Genomic DNA, 25,636 nt, shown 5'->3' with positions numbered 1-25,636 from the left:
ATTAGTCTGATCAAAGTCGTTCCAATTAAATTTTTTTTAGATGCGTTATAACTTCCTCCTCGAGCAGGAAGATGAAATAAAAAAGAAACAATTTCTTAATATTATGTTTCTACCATCTCGTCACACATTTATAGCCATCAATTGGCAATTTCAAAGTATTTTATTATATGCGTTTGGAAAAATCGTGTATTTAATTTGCCTACTATTTTTAAAAATGATCTACGATGTATTGCTTTTTTGATAAACGAGATGGTTTTCCTTGAATACATACGTGAAAAAATCTTTTCCTTCACAGTGTCAGAAGTATATGACTACATTATCATTTATCCATAAAACTTCCTACTTCTCTTCGATGAAACTTCTACTGTGACTTCTAAAGTTCCATTGCTACAATTACATCTCCGAGAAAAACCGCATTACCAACGAATGATATAATGCAACTAAGAGGAAAAGTGAGTGGTAATTGCGCGATAACGGAATCGACACTCGAAATCCACATCGATTTTGGAAACAAGCGACACACGCGGTTCAGAACCACACGGTGTCACGCGTAATCTCGTCTCGACGCGTCGTGTCGAAGAAGATATCCGGAGAACGAGAAATCTAGTATACTTCGATCGACTGCGTCGTTAACGATAATTCGATAGTCGTCGTCGAGCCGTCGAATGCAGAGAAAGAACGACTTTTGCGATCGGATCGATGCGAAAAGAGACAAGAACTGACAAGAGACACTGCACGAAGACGTACGTAGAATCGAGCTGTGATGATCGTCAACGTAACGAAGCAAAAAGAGTAAAAAGTTTGAAATTTCCAAACTTCAAGCAGGGACACAAACATGCGTGAGCTATCATTTTTATTTTAATTATTTCACGATCTTAACACGCGAATTTTCTATTAATCACAACTAGTCATATTACATTAGTCACAATTTTTTAGTCTCAATGGTTTTAGGTTTATATTTCTTATCTTATCCGTAACTTAGAAACTAAATGCTTATAGAATGAAGAAAAATTTATGAAACAACAAAACATTCATAACGTTTATAAGTATCAATTTTGTTATTGTAAATTTTTCCAAGAATCATTGCATCAAGAATAAGAAAATGCCCAAATAAATACTTTTGAATAATAGTTAGTGTACATTTACTTTCTGTTTAACACGTTCGTTGCTGCTAACGCATCTGTCGCGTCTTTATCCTTGTGCGCTTTAACCAAATGATTTTGAAGGAAGAAAGAAAAATGCTATGAACAGTGCGTTGGAATGTTACTTAAAACAGAAATATTTTGTTACTTAAAAATATATATTCTATTGTAATATTGTAATTTTATTTTAAGTGGCGAGTACCACATGCTTCGTAGCAGCGAATATTTTAATTTAAATATCATAGCAAAAAATAAACATTTCCTTGGAAATGATGAACGCACAAACATTAACTTGACGTGAATCTTTATCATACATCTCTCAGGAATTTTGACGAGAAATATTTATGATTTTTGTGCTTTACTACGATAGCGGACATCGTAAGGTTTTTGTTCGCTATAATGCTTTGCATCGCGAACATGATCATCTATGGATTGAAGGTCAACATCGCGACAGCTATCGTTGGCATGGTGAAATCTAAAAAGCATTCAAGTAGTCCAGGCGATGTAATTTATGAATGCGATTTTGGCGACGAAGACGTTTCGGGAGTCGATATAGATGGTCCTTTTGAGTGGTCGACAACGGAGCAGGGCTTGGTCGTTAGCATTTATTTCGCTGGTTACCTCACGGGTATGTTTCCTTGCGGATATTTCGCGGATCGGTAAGTGAAACTTAAAATTAACCTTTTTTTAATTCAGAAATATAAGTCTCCTATGGAATATCTTTGTGATATATGAAAATAAGTTTAAGTCTCCTTATCAAAAATCTGTCGACTGAGATTATTTAATGAGATAAGGGAGATATTGTAGCTAGCAGTTATAATAATAGTAATGATCGTTCATGAAACTAGAATTATCTTTTATCAAATGGTGTAATACCAAAGTAATGTTTTTAAATTCTATGTGATAAATATCTTCCTATCAAGATATTCGATATCTAAGTATCTCCTCAACATATTCTACGTATATACGTATTATATATGTATGTACTACTACTGTCATAATCAGTACAGTGATTTAGATTACTTTAGATTTATATTCGTCATGACTTGTTCTTCAGACTCACGCATTGTCAAACTTTCGAATTTATAAATTCTCCAATTCTCAAAACTGTCAAATTTTTAATCTTTTAATCGTTCGAATCGACGACAATATATTTCAGCTTCAATACGAAGAACGTACTGTTGATATGCGTGTTAGGGAACGCATTTTTGACGTTGTTAGTGCCAGTAGCAGCCAACGTGCTACTGATCCTTTATATTGTGAGATTCTTGACGGGCCTAGTGAGCGCAGCGCATCTACCTGTGGTGAACGTCCTCGTTGGCAAATGGGTTGTTTACGAAGAAAAAAGCACATGGTTCGCCATCATCTACGCTGGAACATCGCTTGGTACCGTGATCTCCATCTTGAGTTCTGGCCTGATACTCGACTGGTTCGGATGGGAGGCAGTTTTCTACATTCACGGTACACTGCCACTGATCTGGTGTGCCCTGTTCTATTGGTTTTTCGCTGACAATCCAGAAACGCAAAAGTACATTTCTGAAAAGGAAAGACAACTCATTGTGACCTCTTATGGGCACAGAGGCCTTGAATCTGCACACATGGACGTTCCATGGAAAGCCATCTTCACGTCGGTACCCTTTTGGGCACTGATTTATACGAATACTTTTGGGAACTTCTGTTGGTATTTTTTACTCACACAACTGCCTCTGTATATGAACAAGATACTCAGGTTCGATATAAAATCGGTAAGTTAATAATAATATACAGGATGTCCATCTTTTCTTGGTATAACTTTGCCAGAAGATTCTACGAGTAAAAGTAAGAAAAAAAGAAAAAAACGTAGGATCAAAATGCTTTGTTAGAAAATTATAATAAAAAATCAAAGTAACAACGAAATATTGATTTTCGTTCAATATAGCATAAGAACAGATTGGCGATATTTATCTGATCTGTTTACACAAGCTACGTTTGATACTTGAAGTCGTTGATACATGTGAGGAATTAGCCCAAGGAGCTTACGACTTCAACAGTATGAAAGAAAATTGACGTGAAATTCGCAATGTAATAAATTCAATTTTTGACAAAATATCGAGCCTGTATTTATAAGAACAGACAGCGCTTTGAAATAGAGCTAATGCAAGTAAATGCAGCCAATTATGATTTCGAATTTCTGTTATACTTCTTTGACAGAGCATTTTTATGTATGTTTATATGAAATATTTTTCTTACTGTTACTCGTAAGATCTGCTAGAAAAGTTATGCGGAAAAAAGTAGCGACACCCTGTATAATAAGATAGGATTATTTGTCACCTAAACTTGAAACTCAATTTTGATCTTTTACATGGAATGATCAAACTTGTTATATATTCTGAGATTCCATTAGTCCTTAATACAATAACAGAAAAATGAGAAAATATCGTGTATACTTTAGATCCAGAAAACAAAAAATACCAAAAACGAGGAAGTGATTCGAATAACCCAATGGTAGAGTTACTTAAATTAGCTAGGAGGTACTATAAGACACATATATTTATTATTATTTATTATTTATTAAAATATCTCAGCTAAAATATTGTTTCTGTTGTTAGAAGAATAATTGCTACATTATTACTCCTTTAATTTGTACAATAACTTTTAAGTTACTAATTCGTTTTATAAAATTCATTTGAACTTTTGTTTCCATATTCTTTGAGCAAAGCATTTACAGCAACGAATAAAACTTTATATTCGTCATCGAATTTCGAAACATAATACAAAAGCGATATACATAATTATGAAATAATATATAATGATGCTACATAAATGATAAAGTAAATTATATGTACAGTTTTGAATCATTCAGTCGTCAACGTATTTATTTATTTGCGTAGAATGCTTCCCTGAGCTGTTCTCCATATCTGATAAATGCAATAATGAACCCATTGCTTGGTAAATTACTGGACTGGGGCAGACAAAAGAATTATTGGAGACAGACAGGTGGTCGAAAACTCGCAGTATTTATAAGTAAGTTTCGTTATATCATTTATATTCGATATAATATATCTCAATCTTATAAATTCTTTTCATTTACTCCTATAAAGTTACTCCTATCCTATAAAGTTTAGGTGAAAGGTATTCATAATAACACGAATGATCTCATTTTTGCTTTAAATATGATAAATACGTCAAACTATATGTAATATATGTCAACCTATGAGTTTCCAATTATTCGTTAACGTTGCAGGTTGTATCCCACCGAGTTTATGTCTTATTATAATCGCTTATCTCGGCTGCAACCGCGTAGGGTCCACAATATTATTAATACTGAGCATAGTATTCTGCGGTGCAATTTTTGTTGGACATCTCACCAATCACAATGATTTGGCACCAAACTATGCTGGAATCTTAATGGGCATTACAAATACTCCAGGGACAATTTCTGCGTTTATTCTGCCTGCTTTGGTTGGCGCGCTTATGGAAACTGGGGTAAGATGAACATAGAACTTACTTTTCTATATAGAAGAAGTTATTTGATCGTAAACAAATAAAGAAACGTTTAAATGTGATGAGAAATGCATCGATAGGAGCATAAATATTCACAGCCTAGTAATCAGTGAAGGAAAAAGGAAAGAGTACTTAAAATACAATCGAGAATCATTCGAACGTTCGTTATACATAAATATTATCTTCTAACACTTTGACTAATTTCTTTGTCAAATTTAATTTAACAGCATTACTTCTCGAATAAAACAATCAATTTTGTACTATTTTCTCTTTCAAGTTCACTGTGTAATCATCGTGAATTTTTTGAACTCTCTCTTTTTATTCTTATTGATCTCACGTATTATATTAATAATGTAGCACACTATGGTAAAGTGGAGGTATGTCTTCTGGATTAATATTATTGCTCAAATATCTGCGTTTGTTGTATTCATGATCTTTGGATCGGCGGAGATTCAACCATGGAACCAACCGCCATAGCAATAGTGATGACTAGTCAGAAACATGTTTCACTGTTATTACTATCGTTAAACTTTGGCCTGTTATTCGTAAACGGAAAGATCTGCAAGATTTATAAATTACGAATTAAACTAGAACTTTCATGTTTTATGTAGATTATTGTTAAATTTTTATACACGTTTTTTAAATATAAATAATGACAATAAACGTTTATTCTATTAAAAGTGTGTGGTTAATAGGTACTTCAAATATAACAAAAACAAATTGTTTTAAGATATTTTAAGAAACTTTCTATAATGTATTTTAGAAGTATACAAATATTTTTTCTATAACATTCTGGGATTCTTTTCTTTCCAACTTATAGATCAGATAGAAACCACTTTATTCAAATAATAAAAAGATTGTCTACATGAAAATGATACACATAATAGCGAATCGTAAACTTTATTGTAAACTACTATTACTGAGTCTCTTAATACGTAACGTAAATTTATAGTGTGATAATTCCAGAAAATAAATGCTGCATCTAAACACTCAAACTATATTTCTAATAATCTCGATAATAAATCAAAAGTCGATTCTTCATAAATTTAAAATTAAAATACCAAACGCTCGAATAAAGTAACTCGAAACAATGGCACACAAGCAATAGAGTATCAACGAAATGGTGACGGTCGTTATAAATAATTCTATATTCGCGAAAATCTTTCTAGAGTTGGTATGCAGAAGCGTATAAAGGTCTACGCAACGTGGACTACAATAATTAGAACCGCGAGACCACCCGTAATGATGGTCGACCAATTAAGGACCACCTGGTACAAAAATCCGTCTTATCCCAATTAGATCGCGGCGTTGGCGACCAGCACTCCGCGAAAGACTCCCTTCCCCTCTCTTGCCCTCTGCTTAGAAAGAAACATCCAAGAGATCCAACGAAAGAGCACCGAGAGTGAAAAGCTCTGGCAACTTTAACGGAGAATATTTATGGCGGCTGAAATATTACGTTTGTAATCTATTTCGGTGCTATAGCCGGCCGTTTCGACGAGCTTCGCAGTTGAAAAACGGAAGATTACAGCTAAGTCATTTCCCCTCTCCTTTGAAACGTTTCCTGTACCAGCAAGATATCAAAGACCACCGCTCGAGAAAAGAGTGCGGTCGTCTCGTCCCTGGAAATTTCATGAAAATTTTGAGTCGCGGAAATTGAACGAATCGCTGTATTCGCGAGTTTCAGGTTGCTTTGTGGCCTGTTGCCAATTACCGCTTCGTTCATCGAGACATAAGCGGAAAATGCTTCGCAGGTAATGCTAAACTATTTGGTTTTATAAATAACAAGACTATTATGGTCTTGAGAATATTTTTAGCGTAAAATTAATATAAAAGACGAGAATAATATATCTGCTTTTAACAACAATTAACGAAGAGAAACAGAGAGAGAATGTCTATGAATAATATTGGCTCGATTTCTTAGATGTTCGAGTAAATGTTGTATTCTCTAGACGACGTTGAATAAATCCACAGAATAAATCCGTTTCTTAGTTGCTAAAAACATTAAAGAACGCCTCTCACGGTCGATTAAACTTGCCACAACATCGTTTGTTTCCGAATATCTGCCTGAGATCTTTACATCTTTCCAATGCAAAAATTGAAACATACAAAATTCGCAACTATTAGTTGGATTTATCCAATTACCGAAACTACATTATTTTGCACGACGTACCAGGATTATTCTATTGTTCCTATAAAATAATAATGAGCGCCACAAAATGATGGAATTCGATTAGGAATACCTCGAGGTCAACGGATATCAACAGGATAACAACGAAATTCTATCTGTCGATCAAAAAATTCCAGCGCATTGTATCGAAAATTTAATCAAAGTTAGATAAAAGGCAATCTTCCTGTAACAAAGGGAAAAACCAGGCAATCAATCAAAGGGGACACTTTAAAAGACGAAAACGTATCGTCGTGATTCTGTCCCATCAATCGAGTAGACTAACCACTTCGTGACGTTTTATTTTAAGCGGTGTACCGAAAATTAGCCGAGGGAACAGTCTCACCGAAAAATTATGGTAGACCTCCGTTAAACAGCCGTCTCCGTCAGCCGACAATCCGTCGAAGAAGCTATTAATCAAGCGTAATTAAGGCTCCGCTGATCCTTCGCCAGGGGATCGAGACGTCGACTCGTTTGCCCAGACTTGGCAGAAGTAGAGTTGCTCGCGCGTCGCTCGACGCCACGGTTAATCAATCCTGAAGCTCGTTACAGTCGAGCCTTGAAGCTAGCCTGAAGTAGCGTCAACGCATCTAAAGCGACACTGAAACGCCAAGAATTGTTAATCTAGCGCAGCTCCACAAAGCATAACGCTTCCTGTGTTGAGGATTCGCAGCTGCGTTCACTATACGAGACAAACGAAACCTTCCTGTAATTCAGAATTGCTGTTTATTATTTTATCCAGTGAATACAAATCCGTACGAGCTGTTATCGTAATGTGTGTGTATAAATCATTTTTGGAAAAAAGCTTTTATATCGTACTTCAAAGAGGACTATGTTCAATAATAGCGTTTATAATAGGAATTTATTGTATTATTAGGAATTTTATGAACGAAATACTAATTCCATTTGTCTATTCAAATTTCTAAGTCAACTTCTAAGCGTGAAGTAACATTTTTTTATCTATTAGATCATCCCATAATTTCGTGCCGACTTTTGTGTATACATTTCATGTGTCGATTTATAAACATACGGCGATAAGTGACCAATGCACATGAAAAATAGGAAAAAGGTGCACAACGAGAGGGGGATTACATTTTTTCATGAAACTGAAAGGTATGTAAACAATTTTAACATATATAACCGCTCGAAAAACGGAACGAACTTATGGGATGACCTAATACTTTCCTTTATCTATGATAAAGTAAATCAACAGAAAATGCTCCTAAAACTGGTCTTACAATCGTAGGAACAAACTATCGTGGATGGTTGATATTGCATTGTTCTCGCGTCAAATTGATATCGCGACTCTCTTTGGCCGTTGGTTGACGTTAGCTGCGATGCCGGCGTCTTTGGCTTCCGTCTGGAACGTCATGCGAACTCTTATTAAACGTGGCGATTTATCGCTGGTAATAACGGTGCGGTCTGGCTGCGAATGTGTCTCTCGAAGGTTCCTAGGGGAAGGTTGCGGCACGAACGTCTGGCTTGAGGTTCAAGGTGTCGAAAAGTATGGGTTCATTCACAGCCGACCTTGCGTTCCTAATTGTGCATACGTAATACAACCTTCACCTTACGCCTTCTAAAATGTCCCTAGAGTTTTAAGTTTATAATGAATGAAGTCAAATATATCCTTTAATCTTTATAATTATTAATAAGAATATTGATAATATTGAATTCAAAACGGTAGTTGTTAAGATGGAAGAGACACGTTTAATTTGATTTTTTAACTCGTGAATATTTCAAAAGAATCAATAGCAAAATCGTCATTTACAACATTTCGTAAACTTATCAACTATTTTTGAATTTCTTATATCTTTTACTTTTCTTTGGATTCAATGAATTACTCGCTAGCGTTAAAATCAGAAAACTCTAGAAAAATGGACTTATCACGTTTATCTCTTGTGATCGATAAAGCATGGTACACAACCATCAATCAAACATAATACAAAACAAAGTAACGAGAATGAGAGATACCATCATACTCCCTATTCTTACGACAATAAACTCGATATAAACACAAAAAAATATATTCTTCCTCTAACCACTAAACACAATAAGAGCTGCTAATTTCCTGAAGCACATCTGCTTGTAATTTTTCTGGGCAAGAGCGCCGGCAGCGTGTTAATTGCGTAGAAAGAGGTTATCGATTGCTCTTCGACGTGTCTGCTCGGAGCCAAATCTGGGTCAGCGCTATCAAAGAGTGAATTGAATGTGTGGAACAACTGAAAATGCAGCTGCTAACAGTCTGACCAGTACCGCCCTCGGTGCTTTTCAACCACGAATCCCTTTTAGTCGTGAGACTGAGCTATTAAGGTCTCGACATGCCACGTGTCTGCACTTGAGCACTCCATTCACGTGCGTATCCTATATACGATTTCCAAGCTCAGGTATTCAGGTGTAAATGTACGCGCGTTAATTCCGCGCATCCGCGTTTTCTACCTTTCCTATCAAAGCTGAAAGGATTTCTCCATTGCAATCTACACAGAACCAATAGTCTTGATTCTATCAATGTCGAATCGATAGTAGTCATTTGATCATATCCGTGTACGTGATTGCAATTTAACGATGTGCTGCTTAATGTACTCAAAATATCCATTTAAAGACAATCCTAATCAATGTAAAATCTCAGTCGATATTGACCGCTATCGAATCTACGCGCGTTCCTTCTAAGGAATGCAATATTCGGAGGAAACTATGGTTTTGTTCTATACACAACTCGCAGGTAGTGGTAGTTGGCGGAACAGCCAGGTCGACGCGGAATCACCTGGTAAAATATTAAACTTGACGACAACTAATCTGCAGGAAGTTCGCATAATGCAACCCCGGTCCGCAGGGAATCGAGACGAGCGGTTGGAGCCGGTCAATTGGAAACGGGGTGACCGAGTTTCGAGATTCCTACCTTCGCTTCATCGTCGTCAACTGAGGCATATTGAATTCTTTGCTGGACTCCGTGGAATGCCGGGAACCGAGTCGACCTTCCGTGTTCCCTTTCTCATTCCCTTCCGCCGACCTCTGCCCGTTTTTCTCTCGCTAAGGAAATAATTCCGAATACTTGGCCGATTCGCGAATCCACCGTCCCCTCGTTTCCTTCGCGATGACCCAGTTCACGCTTTCGGGTGAACAGTCGGCTAACGATGCGCGAAGCTGGCCCAGTGCATAGTAATCTCGTGACGTGACGTGGCTCGAGGAGGTAAAGACTGTTTGATAGCGTTTGATAGAGTGTTGGAAACAAGGCAGCTGCAAACAGAACTGAAATTGAGATATACGAGGCAATAGGAATCTTGTTAGCAGCGGTTAAAAGTCCATTTACGCTTGGTTTCTCGAGAGTTGTTTTTATTTTGTGGAGAAGTTTGAATTTGCCGCGTTATTACATGAATTATCATTGGCAAATTGTTTGAACTTTGAAGAATTAATTTACGCTACAAGGAATTCGTCCTAGATTTAATGAATTTGTTAATTATGTATTATAGATTAAATTTCTTATTTGTCTGAATCTAATTAGTTCAGGCAATCATAGTCTATAGCAAATTGTTTACATCCTTGAAAGATATCTTGTTATATCAAAATTTGTTTTTATAACCTTTTTGATTGAAATGTTATTACTATAGGTTTTTATTAAATAGAAATATAATTTAATAATCTTATCCTGTTTTGAACCGATCGTTTTACATAGGAGAAGTACATAGCGATTATTTCTAGTTGAAAGATGCGAAGAAAATGTAAGGTAAACGATAGTACAGCTGTTCATTTGTTATGTTCCACGTTGTAGTGCTGAAGATAGCGGTCTCAGATATACGGCAAGCAATATATTATCTCTTTACAAGCACGTACGTAATTTATTTCTTGCATTAATTTTGGACTTAAACGTGCTTTGTTATATGAAACTTTCAACGTTAAAAAATCTGTTTTCTCATCATTAAGTCTTTACGCTAGAAATCACCTCAAATTTTTAATTCTTAAGATAGCTTTATTTCCGGAAACTTCTTATATTACTTATAAACTTATATTACTCCTTTATTAAAATATATTATCTCTTCTGTCATGCTAATAAGAAATATAAATTGAACAAATTTTATTAACACCTTCATTAAACTAAACAAGATGAACTTAAAACGATATTCCCAATATTTTGGTCACTTTTACCTACCTCAGGAATCATATCACAGCAAAGATAGTTGATTCAACGCAATAAATGCTGTGATTCATATCAGCTAAGGCTTTTAAAAATCGTATCTTTAATTCACGCTTTTTTCTTTCTCGTGACGAAGAATATACGATGTACTCGTAAAGAAACCACGATTAATTGAATAAAAGTGACCAAATTTTCTCTGTTTCAACAACAACCAAAAGAGATTTTTTTGTATTAATCACCAGAAATTTCCTCTAATTTCATTTTGTCACTACATTATTCGCCACCCTTGAAAAAGGAACGCGAGAGGTAAAAAGTTGCAGTCATTGTTGCGCATTCGCGCTTTATTATCATTTCAATTACGTCCGAACGAGAGCGCACCCTTCCAATAGGATTGCCGTTTCCTCTTTTGCGACGTAATACGGCACACGGTTACCTCCCTCTCGTGCCTCCCTTGACCACCCCTTTTCCCGCCCTCCGCACCCTTGAAAACCGTCAGCATATTGCGCATGCATAATTGAACGTGTTCAAACAAATAACAAAGTTTTCGCATGCTGATGAGAACGCTACCGCATCCTGATTTCGGCTACCGCCGACTGCCACTGATATATTTTCATTTGCCACACGGGGACAGATCTGCATTCCTGTTTCTTGAGATTTAGTTTCTCGCGAATGTTCACGATCGATCGAAAAACTCACGGTCGAAAGGTAGCAGGGAATACTATATAGAAGACATGATCGAAAGACATGAAGAAAAAGACGTCCCGACAAGTCTGAATATCCAGAGAGACATCATATTTGTGTGTAGTTCGATGCGCTTGCGACTGATGGTAAAGTATAGGAAAGTTTGCCTTGCAAAAATTAGTGGTAGCTTATGCGAATTATACGTAAAAGCTACCGGAAACATTTTTCTCGTAATCTTTTTATTGAAAGTAATTTATTTTTTAAGTAAATTATTCTGCGACGACTAAAGCTGATTTGTGTAACGCGTGGTCCTCGTGAATTTTAGGGATATTTTCCTTACAAATGAAACAGATTGCTGTTAGCTTACTTTCCGAGAATTGAGAGTCGAAGTATTTTCCTTATAATTTAATTAGCAACGAGCCCCGTTTGTCTTAAAAAATGTATGGATTAATTGCATTAGAATGCCTTTGGATAAAACCTTTTTTAACGAAATAGAGAAAATATTGATATTAGGACACGATTCTGATAAAATGAAAACATATGTCAATGGTAAAAAATAACAAAGAATCACGCGGGGAAAAAGGACAAAATATCGTTGTTGGAACTATCGAAAATTCGAATCGTAATTGACAGGAGCGTATAATCCGTGCGCGTGTAAATCTTGGATCGATAAGTTAACGCTCGAAATTGCAGAGTTAGTTAAGAGGAAATTACTCGTAACCCGGTGAAAGGGCTCCCCGCCACTCAAAAGGGATTTAAATTTTACGTCTGGTCTCATCCCACGAACGATCCAATCTGGCTGGGCTAGCACGCGAGAAAACTCCTGAATTTTACGAAGCATAATTACAGGGACGTGCGTATCCGGCTATTTTTTCCGGGCAGCAGCGGTGAACTTCCGGTTGAGTGATGCGATAACCGTTTACGGTGCTCGCGTGATCGCTCAAGTCCCTCCTGTTCTTTTTCTGGCCATCAACCGCTCTAGGAAAACGTATGGGGTGCGTGGTAAAAATGATCGACCACCCCGCCACCGCATTCCGTTGCATAATTCACATTTAATTGAAACAATAAAATACCTCTTCACTCGATTATTATCGATCATGTTGACGCTCGACATTTACAGGATCGCGATGGGATTATGGAACGAATAGCAGATTTGCTCTCACTGTTTCTCTTCGAAAGAAAATTAATATCATGCCGATGCATATATGAAATGTCATTTCTTTAAAATTTGGTATTTCTGGCATGTCAATGCCATCCCTTTAATTTCGTTTTATCACTAATTGTTAGATAATTATGTTAAAGAAGAAAAAATGTGTAATAAATCACGTTTATTTAATAATAAGAAGTTTTATAATAAAGATATTTTCTTAGATGAACTTCAATTTAGAGAAAATATTACGAAGGTTTCTGGAAACGTAAATTTAGTATTTGAGGAAAGTTAAAAACGTTTCGTATTCCACCTGAACAACTTTTTAATACATAAATAATTTTAAAGAAATTTATAAAAGAAGAAATCGTAACAGCACTGTTCTAAAACTTCTCGAATTCCGAAACTGATAATTCTTTAAAATCTGGAATAAAGACAGAAGATATTCGCTGGAATTAGATGTAATTCCAGTTACGATAAAAATTGTATTACATGAAACGACAGTTGACAAGCTGGTACTTGTAAAAACTGTTTTAAATATTGAAACGCATTTCGAGGGTACAGTCAGTTTAACAAGAGACTACATTTGCCTGTTCGGTTGTCTAACACGTTATTAACTTCTAAAGTAAACTAACTCTTTTCACGGGTGGCACACTCTGCACATAGCTGGAACGTTACATAATGCTCAATGAAAAGCTAAACTCCTACGTAGCTACGTATGGAAGTACAACGTGGTATTTGCCAGCGCTGGCTGGCAATTTGCCTTCGCATACCGTGGTCTCACTCGAAGTATGAATAATAATGACGCTGGATATGTGAATTATGAGACGATTATCTACAGCGTGGGGCGCGTTGGTTATTGCATCGACGAGGTTCACGGTACCCTGCGACAATCGATCCTCCGACTCGATATTACACTTCAGCTTTATGCCACTTTTAATGGCCTGGATTTAACGAATCACTACGGAAACTATCTCTCCTACGCTTGTATGACACCTTAACGTGTATTTGTTATCGAAATTCCTTCATGCACAGCAGAAAATCAAATTTTCGAAATTCGTTTATTTTGTATTAGTGTAACAGTTGTATTAGTGTAACAGAGTATTAGTGAAGTCGTAACTTTGTTTATTGTGGCATTCTGGATAGGAATTTCATGACAAAACGATAAAAGAAATTAAACGTATTAATGATAATTCGTTTATATTTCTTTCAAGCTTGAGAAATTTTTAGTTGAAAATGGCTGGAAGAAAATGGCTGGAAGAAAATGGCTGGCAACATAGTTGATATAAGTTCGACAAATATTACATATTATATCGTATTTATTACTGTAATTTTGTGTTATGATAAATTCAATATTTCTTGGAAATTCATGTATAAGTCCTTTTATACCTAAAAACCAATGAAATACGTTTAAGAAAAATAAGGTGGATAGAGGAATCGAATTAACGATATTACCGAAGATTTGAACAATTTTCATACGAGATATATTCATTTTTCTACGATTTTTAGTACGAAAGTTTGCCAACTGTGGCGCCAGCTGTCGGAGCACACCCCTTCGAAAATCTATAGATTCGTTCTGGTGAAATCTTATTATAAGTCAGAAATTTAATTTTCAAATAGAAATGTTAAAGTTATTCTCTCTCTACAAGAATCGGTCCAAGTTAAAAATCTTCATCAAAGTTAATTTCTATAAAAAAAAAAGTTATACTTTATATCTATAAAAAATGGATACATGTATATACATGTCAATTATAATAAAAAATTCCACTATCAAGAAAATCTGCATAAGTTGTATACTACTTGCAAAAGATAAAAATTTCTTACAAAAAAAAAAAAAAGAAGAAAAATCGAATACAAAAATATAAAAAGATGGAGTTAATCATAATAGAAAATTACTATAGAAACACCAAATACAAATTATCTATCTAATGTTTTTTCTTTTTTTAATTTTTTCATTCTTCACAGTATGATAAAACGTATGATAAAATTTCCCCGAATTATCATTCTATTTGACATCGTAGTTGTTCCCTTCACAGGATCGTAGGCTACGTTTTCACTTATTCTAAATTGGCTTTTTAATATTTTGCATATTAGTAGCTTATGCTACCCCCAGCAGAATCCTTGTTAGTTGTTTCAACGAGTTTAGTATGCAAATTGACATAAAGGGTATATGCGCGTGGGATGTAACTCAAGTGCGGAACACGCGGATAATGAGGGGTACGCTTTACCCTCGGGGGTAGTATGTTTTACACCCGGGCCGCTTATGCGTCCAGGCCGATCCGAAAAATCATCGCTACATGCGGAAGCATAACCCTTCAAATTTATTACAGACCTACTGCCTTCTTTTACTTCATTCTTGAATATTTCGCGAATATTTTGGTGGAAATGTTCCTGTTAAAAAATTTAAGTATAACTCAATCCATCTTTCAAAAGAATTTCAAATCGAGAAAATCTAAAAGAATTCCGAGTGCATTCTCGGATTTTTAAAAAATTTATTTGACAGGCTGAAACACCAGAGGATTAAAGAATTCATTACTGTTATGGGGTTGCATTTGTTAGATCGCGTTTCTTCGAGGTTGTGCTAGAATCGCTCTATTTATTTTATAGCATCATAGGTTCTTTTTTTATTGGGTAATTATGCAAACTGCAACGTAGGCAGAGCCCGTACGAACGCGTCAGCCAGTATTTTTGGGTTTTACGGTATAACCAGACATGGTTTCTTACCAACGCCCGGGATAAATGTGATAAAATTCGCCAGAAGAAAAAAGTACAGCAGTAAACGCGAGCTTGAATAATTAGCCTTTCTCCTCTTGTTAAATATTTTCATCCATAAACTCATTGTGTATTATATTCAAAACCTCCCGTTCGTTATTAATATCTCGATTAAAAATCGTTTAACAAATGTAAATATTTTAAAGCAATATAATGAATAACGAAGAAATATAAATTATTTCATAATCAATGTATCGTACATATTACTTTTGCACATTACTGGTAATCCTTATTTATTAACACCAGAACTGCCATACCAGTTAAATTAACTGGTTTTACAATCTTATTTTAAAATTTCTTCTTCGTGTTATATTTTTTCCCACAATGATGTAATGACTTTAGCAACGATAACTAAAAGAATAATATAATGAATTTTATTTTGTTTTTTATGTATTCAAATTCAAAATAATTTTGTATCAAGGCTACTTATACCAACACCAGTCAAAATGGCTGGTACTTGTCAAAGTGTGAAAGGATCGTGCAATCTGTTTATCGAACCCCAATTAACCAGATTCCTCGTTTTGTACAACTTTCCACACGTTTTTAAAATTTTTACCACGTATCATTCGATATGATGATATCAGTCATCAGGAAAATTCCGGATCGATCGCTAGATCGCTAGATGCTAACACTAGAAATATCACACCAGTCAAAATGACTGGTTCTACAATTTTATAAATGTATCAAATCTCGTTAATTAATTCCTTCTGTAAGAAAGTAATAAATCAATAAATATAAAAATATTTTATTATTAGATATTTTTTAAAGACCAGTCATTTTAACTGATTTTGTAGAAATAGTTTCGTGTTAATTATCGGTAGTTTTAGTGTTAAAGCTTTAACAATAAAAAGCGCAAATATTATAAAAGGATTTTATTCTATAACCTATAAAGAAATTCAAACGTTATAAAAGAATCCTATGATTAGTTTCTTATTCTAAATGATTCTAGGACTTTGATTATTTATTAAAAATTATTCTATCTATTAAGACATTTTTAAAAATTTCACTCATGGCGTATCTATATTCAGGCGCAGCTTTGCTTTCAATGAGTCTTCGTATCATGTTTTAAGAATTTTCCACGGACCAAAACGGAAGAGATTGGTTATAACGAGAGTTTGAAGTATTTGAGAGGTATCTTGTAATTAATTAACATGCTTGAAAGGGATCTCGCTGAAATTGGAGATTTTGGAGAAGTCTCAACCTAATGCTTCCTGATATAGGAGAAATGAAATTTGCGAGCGAACGCAGCAACGAAGCAAGAAGAAAAACTGAAAAAAGATAGAAACTTCCAATAATTTAATGGAGAGTAAATAGTACAATTTAACATAGAATTATTAACAAATACAAATAAATATTTGGAACTTGATAACTGTGTACAACTTAAGACATTTATTTCCCAATACATATTTTCCATTTTTAGAAATTTGCTTTTCTTTCGTTTACAATATAAAATAACGTAAATCAACATTTTATCTGAACAGAACGTTCTAAAATATTCGATTCACCTCTAATGTATCTTTCATCTTGTTAAAAGTTTTTTTTTTCATAAGAAAGGCTATTGTAAAAAGGGAGTCGCGATTCAAAAAAGGCTGAGATATGCTATTTTAATGTTTGTTTCTTTGCTTGGAAGGTTCGCCATTCTCAGCTGTTTCTCTAGATTCCGGTGATTAATCGCGGTGAATTAATATCTGGCCGTTTCGAGACACCACGTGGACAAAGAGAGAGATTATTTCCTGCCAGCGATTTAGTAATTGTGACGAAAGATGTGGCTTTCTGGCGACGCTGTTGAATCGCAAAGCCGCGAGGAATTCTCCTGTAGAAAACATCGGCGATTGAGAAATAGTTGAAGAAATATCCCTGGCACTCGAATGGCACTGTCGAAAGGAAGTTTGGTATTTTCTTTCGTCTCCAGAAGCTCTGAGAAATGTACGTACATAAGAAGATATATGAAAATGTTGATGTGACATTATGTTACGTGAAGATCAAAGAATTTTGGAAATTATACGATTTCGTTGCGTTCAAACAAATACGAGATAATTTTATTACTTCGAGGTAATATTTTGCGAATAATTCGTCGTTTTTCTCCGTTGTTTAACAGTAAATATGTACTTAATTTTCATTTAGTAACTTATTTATCTAACTTTTTACGCCATCATATAGATATTCACATATTTGCACTGATTTAATGTTATCCTAATCGTAAAAAATGTTCGTATAAGTTTTAAATATTGGTTTGATGTTCAAATATTCCTAAGTATAAACTGATGTGTTAATTGGAAAGCAATGTCAAACAAAATTTCGATGGTAAAACTTAAAGCATGATGGACAGAAAAATTCATTTATTATAAAGTCAGTCATGTTGATTACTCGTAAAAATCAATTATTCCATGTTTGTCAACTCGTCTCCTCAAATTTATGCGGTACAGAATATTTCAAAGTTTCCATTTCTTTTTTACAAATTTCTTAAAGCATACGTTTATGCAATTAAACAGGACCTAAAATATGAATAAATGTTAATAATATAATTACTAGATTATATAACTTTTATGCAAAAACGCATACTTTTTTGGGCGCATATCAAAGGATAGAATATTAAATAATTTCATTTCCTCCTTAAATATTATAACCTCCGGATATTTTTTATATTTTTGAATACTGCGTGTATCTATCTTGAAAATGTATAAACACTCGGAATTTAATAATTATATTTGGAAATTTAATAATTATACTTCTTAAATGTAACTAAACTCCACTCCAGATATGACAAAATTAATGATAGAAATTCTATTTTAACATGTAACGTATCTCGATTGAGAATCGCCAATGAGCAGGAATTTATAAAGACTCAACGTCGATTGGTTGATTAATCAGGCTGAATTAGAACAGAAATTCGAACTGTCGTTTAATCGAGCAGAAATGCACGACGGTTCTCACAGCTAGGAATGTCTCTGATCCGACCTAATGAGCAATTAGTAACGGAGTTGTTCGCTATGTACGTGAAACAGTAACAAACATGGACGTCGCATGCATCACGCGTCCCGGTTCCTTGCCTTCGGAGATTTACCATACCGTTTCACCTGAGTTTCCTGCAAATTATCTGTTGGCAAATGCTCGCACGTTTCCGTCCATCTACGGTGAATCAACTTTACAGCAAGGATCTAATGTTGTCAGAATTTTCAGCCTATTATTGTACATCATTTATTATATATTAATAATATAACACAAACATTACAATTTTTTCTCCTAATTCCTCTCATTCATTCCTCATTCTCCTAATGTTACGTAATTCAATGCAAATGAATTATTTCTTTAATTCGTAGACATTACTTACAAACTAAATACGCACATCTCTCTTAATGAGTAAAAAAGTGCAAATTTTCAATTATGTCCAGCAATGTACTTTCTTTCTTTCAAATCCTCGGATCTGTTAAATAGCTATTTATTTGCAGAATTAAACACGTTTTCGACAACTGAATCGGCTTCTTTGTAATCAAGTTAATCGTGCGAGTTAGTGGAGCAACCTTAAATAAGCTTTTTATGATCACCTTACGTGTCACGAACGCCTTCGCGTTATTAGGTTAAACGCCAGTTAACTTATGCAGTGATTTAGGATAACGACGCTCGCGGCGATTAACATATGGATTTATTGCCGCGAAGCATGCCTTTGCATTCGACGCGTTCTTTCTGAAACAACACAAGTGTTCCGCTCGCGTGATGTCTTCTTTTCGAAATAGACAATTGCCTATCCGTTTAACTGCTTCTTCGTCCTTAGAATACTTTCTGAAACGTTTCACTAGTCGAAAACTTGCACAATTGCTTTGTACGTTGTACTACTTTCTCTCCTGGTAGGTAATTTTTCACTAATTACGTACGAATATACGAGCACGTAGATTTATGCATTCGATAGCGGTAGATTTGGCCAGCAAGTAACAATTTTACCTTGTTTGTGAGCTTGTTACTCTTTAAATTTGGTGTACTTAACGTTTTCGAAACTATGCTTTATAAACAACATTAAATTATACCTACCGATATGATTTAATAGATTTAGAATTTGAATAACAGCGACTTTTCTATTTTCAAAACTAGTAAATTTAATTCTAATTTCAAATTAGTAGATGATTTGGATATCGTAAAAATTCATATATATTAATGATTCTGCGTTTGCCATTCACAAAATTCATGACTTTTTAAGGATTTATATATTACTCAAATTTTTTATTTCTATAACATAGATAATAGATAAATGAGAATTGTAAACAGATACATATATGTGGAATATGATACAAATGATCTTTTTACAAATCCTAAAGCGTATGAAAATTTATTATAAATGCTAAAATTGTATATTTCAATATTAAATTTCAACTACAATAATTATAAGTACTTCAAACGATAAATTTGAGTATTCGAAATAAACCATGTACATTGATAGAGAGCTAAAAGAGAACTAGGAACGAAGAAATTGAATTTTTCAGCGATTTGGAAGGTACGTTACATAAAAGACAACCGATGTTTCTTCTAGTAACCGAAAACTACAACCGTTCTCTGAACGCCGTGAAGTCAAGAAATGTCTTTTACTCGAAGCTTTATCTACACTCTGGATGGGTGTACCCGGTTTTCTTTTCGCTGCATCGGCGGAAGAACCGAAGGCGATGGATGTTTCGTGCTCAATAGCGCATGGAACAATATCACTCGAAGCAACTGGTAACCTTTCATAAACTGACAGCCGGTAATAGTCTCCTTTTTCTCTGGAAAAGCCTTCGTCGCATCTACAGTCAGGTTATATTTGTATACGCCTTCTTAACGGCGATTCAATAATACATTCAAAGATATTTCAATATCGAACGATAAATTCAATTCCCGCATAAAGTCTTCTCTACAACTTCATTCTAACATTTTAGCTTAAATCTTTTTCCGTTCCGCTCTCCGTTACGTTTACACCGAACGTATATATTTTAGCAGAGGAAATATTTGTATTAAATACATCGATATATTTTCCTTAGATATTGCGACAGACATTTTTCTACTAAATTTGCTTAATCCTTTCTAATACCATTCCATTCTAAGCATTTAAACGACAAGATAACTAGCGTAAAACGTTACGCATATTTGATTTATAAAGATACTCGCTAATAAAAGTAGAATTTGAAAGTAGCTTTACAGATAAAAAAATCTTTATTTGCTACTTCAATTTCTTCCCATCTTCGCCATCAAACTTCCACTTGGCCTAGCAACCCTGTTCTACGTCGAATAACAATCTCGCACGAACGATGCAAAATCACGGGAATGTTGGTGCCATTTTCAGCGATACGTGAATCGAATTGCTGAATTCTTGCAATATCGCAACGATTACCAAATTCACGAGAAGATACTCGCGCGTGTGCACGGAATGTAAGACGAGAAAAATGGAAATGGGGAGGAGAGAGTAGAAATACAAAAGGATGAGTCGCCTCTCGCGTTCTCGAATGACAAATGGAGACCACAAGATTGCGCCTCCGACATCCAATTAGTCTGACCTTCCCCCTTCGTTGTTCATCTTTTTCCTACACCTTTCTCACCGGCTCGTTTCGTCCAACCCTTACGATGTCAGGTGCAGAACACACCAATGCGCGGATTCATCCTGTGAACCGGTCGAAAAGCGGCTCAAGCGTCTGCCTTCTGTTGACATTTAATCAACAAAGTCCAAACTATTGTTCCAGTCGGATTCACACATCGCCTGTTACGACAATCTTCCGCTTTGTCTTATTTTCGTACACCGCTGCTCGTCGATTTAATTTCGTATTAGAAGGGATAAAGAGAAATTTCTGTGGCTCGAGGACATTTGTAAACGTTCTTTTCCAATTTAATTGAATTAAGATATGTCATTGAATTTGTTGTTACTTCATAAGAATAATGAATTTTCATGAATGATATCTTATTCTACATTCTAATTTCTATTCAGCTGGTTTATTAAACGTGTTGATTTGTTTAATAAAGAGGAATTCGTAATTCTCAGTTATATTAAAATCATTTTAAGTACAAATACAGAGATAGTGTATGTCGCTTTATTTAACTATACGCTCCTATTCGACTAATTATTCGTCTATATATGACTCGCTATAATGACTGTCCTAGAGAGTACGTTCGTCTATTTATATCGACATCGGTGTTATTATAAAAAGTTAAGATGTAACTCCGGTTGACGATTACAAATAACGGCGGTAATATTTTGTCGGGAGTTCGTTTACCTTTGAATCTAGCAAACCAAAACTCAAAATGAGCCTCTACCGATTGAAATCTTCCATTGAGTTATGTGTCGCTACACTATGTTCTCGATTTCATTTTTATGTCTGTATCTTCATTTAGTTACCTACATTATATTATGTTATACTTATCGGACCGCGACAGTCTTTCATATTTTCATGAAAAAATCCATAACGTTAAGGGTTGAAGTAAATGTTCCAAGGAAGATTGAAACTACTAAAAAAACTTAATAAACAACTTTCTTCGAAGTACCATTTATTATTGCACTCTTTTTCAGCGTCGAGCGTTTACTTTTGATGCCACGTGCTTCCCATAACAACAATCGTACATATTCGTAGCAAGAGTTAACCGCGCTTATGATACAATGAACGAACGAGAGAAGATAGAGAGGGGAATAAAAGATATGCATACTGTGCAATCAACGGTACAAAATGGTAAAGAGCTGTTTCACCTGCGATATGACCTTTCACGTGGGTGGAAAAGCGGGCCCGATGATAATGAGTCTGATAACAAATGAAGCGGGAACATCATTGCGGCGAAGTCCACTTGGCTAACTCTCTTCGTCGTACTAATTATAGTCAGTGTTGCAGAGAATACGAAACAGGAACGACCACTACGTACAATAACGAACGTCGCGTCGGTTAATTTCGTTTTTGCCAGGTTAGCTTTGGATATCGTTGAACCGAGCTCAAAATAAAAAGCTCGAAAATCGTCGAAATGTGAACTCTATCACAAACGATTCGAATATTTCGTGTTCTTTTTTTTTTGAGAATTATATAATGTGATTCGTAATTCACATTTTTCTCTATCTTTTTTGTTGTAATTATTCTTGTATATAAATAAAAATAATTGTAGTATTCCTGTATATAAATAAAAATAATTGTAGTAATTATAATAATTTCGTTGTAAAGCGCAAGTGACGAAACTTCACGCGCTAATTACGTAATGAAAAACGAGCATTCAATTAAGTTTTATCAATCATCGAGTCGCGGACCATCACACAAAGTAATGATAAGCTTTCAAAATGGTTGATACGGTAGAAATGGAATGAATATCGATCAATGGGGAGTGCTGATAACAGGGACAGCCCGATTAGTCTTCTATTATATTCCAGTGAATAAACCTTTGGCAAGCCGAGGTTTTCGTATTTATCAGGCCAATGAAAATATTTTTTAATTCGTTTTCACATTTAGTAATTTCCATCATAGCAAAAACGATTTTTATATTGACGTTGATTAAAAAAATTTCCAATGTTCTTTAAAAGACATGACATTCTGAGACAAAATGAAAGGATAAATCTTACTGTTCCATTAAAAAAATTGTCATTTGTATCCTGTTGAAACAACAGAGAAATATTAATCAACATTAGCATAGGATAGTAAACCTTAATTTCTTAATTGTAAAGTTAATAATGAAAATATACAGAAGCGAAGGACGTGTGTAATCTTAAGTTTCGCGTGTTGAATGTCTCGTACAGGAAAACATAATACAATTGTCTAAGTATTATATTTTTGAAGTTGTTAGGTATTGAATTTATAATATTTCTTTTTAAAGTCTATTATCTTCGTTTCACAAATTTGTATATAATTACGTTTCCAGTTATTATATAATTACGTTTCCATTATACTTTATGTAATTAAGTTCATTATATCCTTTTTACAAATTTTTAACTAATAAAAATATTTTATTTATCTTTATATTTCATGTATGTAATTATATTCATTATCTTTCTTCTACAAATTTTTATACAGTTTTGACAATATACATACGATTCATACAATTCGTAATTGATTTAAATAATTAGAATTACTAATCAAATACGATATTGTATATATTTACATGTATAATATTATAAATTTAAATAGTATAATTTTGTGAGTTAAAGAACAAAAATTTAGTACGTACAAACCAGAGATTGATGTTCCAAAAGTTTTTACGAAAACGAAGATCGAGCATCACCATCTAGTAGAACAACTTGCATAAATAATGAGAAGTTGCATTTAAGTATACAGAAAGTGTAAGTGGAGATGAAACGCAACTGAATCGCGGAAGTTTCGTAATTTTATATCTCAGGCTCGTAACACGCAGATGGAAGCACGAAAATATGTAAACAGCTGTGTAATCCTCACGCTTACAATGATACTAAACAAGATATTAGGAAAACTATAGCTATCGAGGTATGTTGATGCAATAACAGCAATCTGACGTCATAAGTTCTATATTTTATAAAATATGTAGTATAAAATAGCTGTTTGCAATAATATGATTGTTTGTCAACGTAAAGGAAATAAGCTTAATAAATAAATAAATTTGTTGGCTTTTCCATAAAAATAAAATTTATATACATTTTCATTCCATATTAAATATATGTTTAACAAACTGTAATGAATATTATAAAGTTAATCAAATATTCGTGTGGTTTATTAAAATAAATTTTCATTTCTGTTCTAAATAAAAATGTATATCGAAATATATAAGTTTCATAAATGTATAGCTTGCAAATTCTGTTGTGTAAATATTCTAATTCCATTTTTACTTACCACGATACCAACGATGATACCAATGAGAATAATTATACATTCAAGTTAAAGTTAAGTCAAGTTAAGATTTATAATAAAAATATGAAACTTTATTGTCGCGGCATTTTATAATGTTTAGTCATAAAGTATTTAGGGTAGGTTAACCATATTCCATATTCCATTTGTCTAAATACCTTCTTAACTGTTTTCTTTCATAATAAATTCCTTTAAAATCCTATTATACACGTAATGTATAAAATGATGGAATCAACATACCATATGCTCAAGTAGAAATGGATGCATTAATTAGACACACTCATATGCCTGTCATTTGGCAGTTCTATTATTGTACCTGTTGATTTTAATGGATTCAAACTATGATGTTTCATCCTAAAATATAGTTTATAATTGATAATTCTTTTAAACCTGGAGTAATGAAACAAAATAGTCATTGAAAAAATACTATCGACTGATGTGGAAATTGCTTTAGTTAAACATACGATATTTTGAAGAAACTATATGCTATTCAAATTTTACTGTATAAAACAACAATAATCACAAATAAAATCGAGAGAAATTTAATATAAAGACTTTAATTAGATTAAAGATTTTTAAGATTTAATATAAAGAGACCCTCGTTAATAAAAAATTCCAAGACACCAACATTCTAACGTTAAACGTTAGAACATAGGAAACATTTTTCGTATCTTTCCGTATCTTTCTTTTATTAAGAATGGAAAAGTGTAGGAATGCACGAGGTACAATCGGTTCCCGTTAAGGACACAGATGCGACGAGCAGGAAACGCGGTAGAGGCGACAGCCGACACAGGTGCGTCGTAGACATCTGTCATTTCTCTCTGGCATCGTGGAAAGGACGAGCGAAACGTTCCTTCCGGCGATACGAAAGCGTTTTCCCCGAGTTCGACAAGCCTGGCTATGCTATATCGCGAAATCCGTCGCGTTTTCGTGAGATTGGAAACGCGTCGATTGCTGATCGATCAGCGCGATAGGGAAATGAACGTGTCTTCCAGGTGTAAGAAATAACATTCACGTTGTCGCCATTCCCAACTTAAAACTGGTTTAAAGTTACCTTTGATAAAAGATACGAATTTCTTGCGAATATCAAACTAAATTACATAATTAGATTTATATAGGATTTTGTTTTATGATTACGATATTACGTATAGAAATCGTAGTAACGTCCTTTAACAACTTTATTCGTAGCAAAAAGTTTCTTATGATACATATAATCTACCATCTAATCTAGATGAATATAACGAAAATATAAAATGAACGTTTATAAAGATTTATAGATAATAAAGAGAATTATTGTACATCTAAACTTACTTACATTTC

At 34.3% G+C, this 25,636-nt stretch overlaps 2 protein-coding genes across 7 annotated transcripts in view; one reads left to right on the top strand and one right to left on the bottom strand.

The window, feature by feature from the left end:
- Positions 1 to 25,636, bottom strand: part of LOC126917584 (teneurin-m) — a 652,557-nt gene that overhangs the window by 517,097 nt on the left and 109,824 nt on the right. The gene's annotated exons all lie outside the window — the stretch shown is intronic.
- On the top strand, positions 434 to 5,333 carry LOC126917590 (putative inorganic phosphate cotransporter). The gene is made up of 6 exons (XM_050724629.1): positions 434 to 839; positions 1,513 to 1,801; positions 2,302 to 2,887; positions 4,013 to 4,145; positions 4,366 to 4,607; positions 4,983 to 5,333. The coding sequence occupies exons 1-6, from the start codon at positions 836 to 838 to the stop codon at positions 5,100 to 5,102; spliced, it is 1,374 nt and encodes a 457-aa protein (XP_050580586.1). The 5' UTR covers positions 434 to 835; the 3' UTR covers positions 5,103 to 5,333.

The sequence above is a fragment of the Bombus affinis genome, chromosome 6 (assembly GCF_024516045.1).
Source record: "Bombus affinis isolate iyBomAffi1 chromosome 6, iyBomAffi1.2, whole genome shotgun sequence".
NCBI lineage: Eukaryota > Metazoa > Arthropoda > Insecta > Hymenoptera > Apidae > Bombus > Bombus affinis.
The sequence above is the reverse complement of the archived record's forward strand: the minus strand, read 5'-3'. Positions and strand labels throughout refer to the sequence as shown.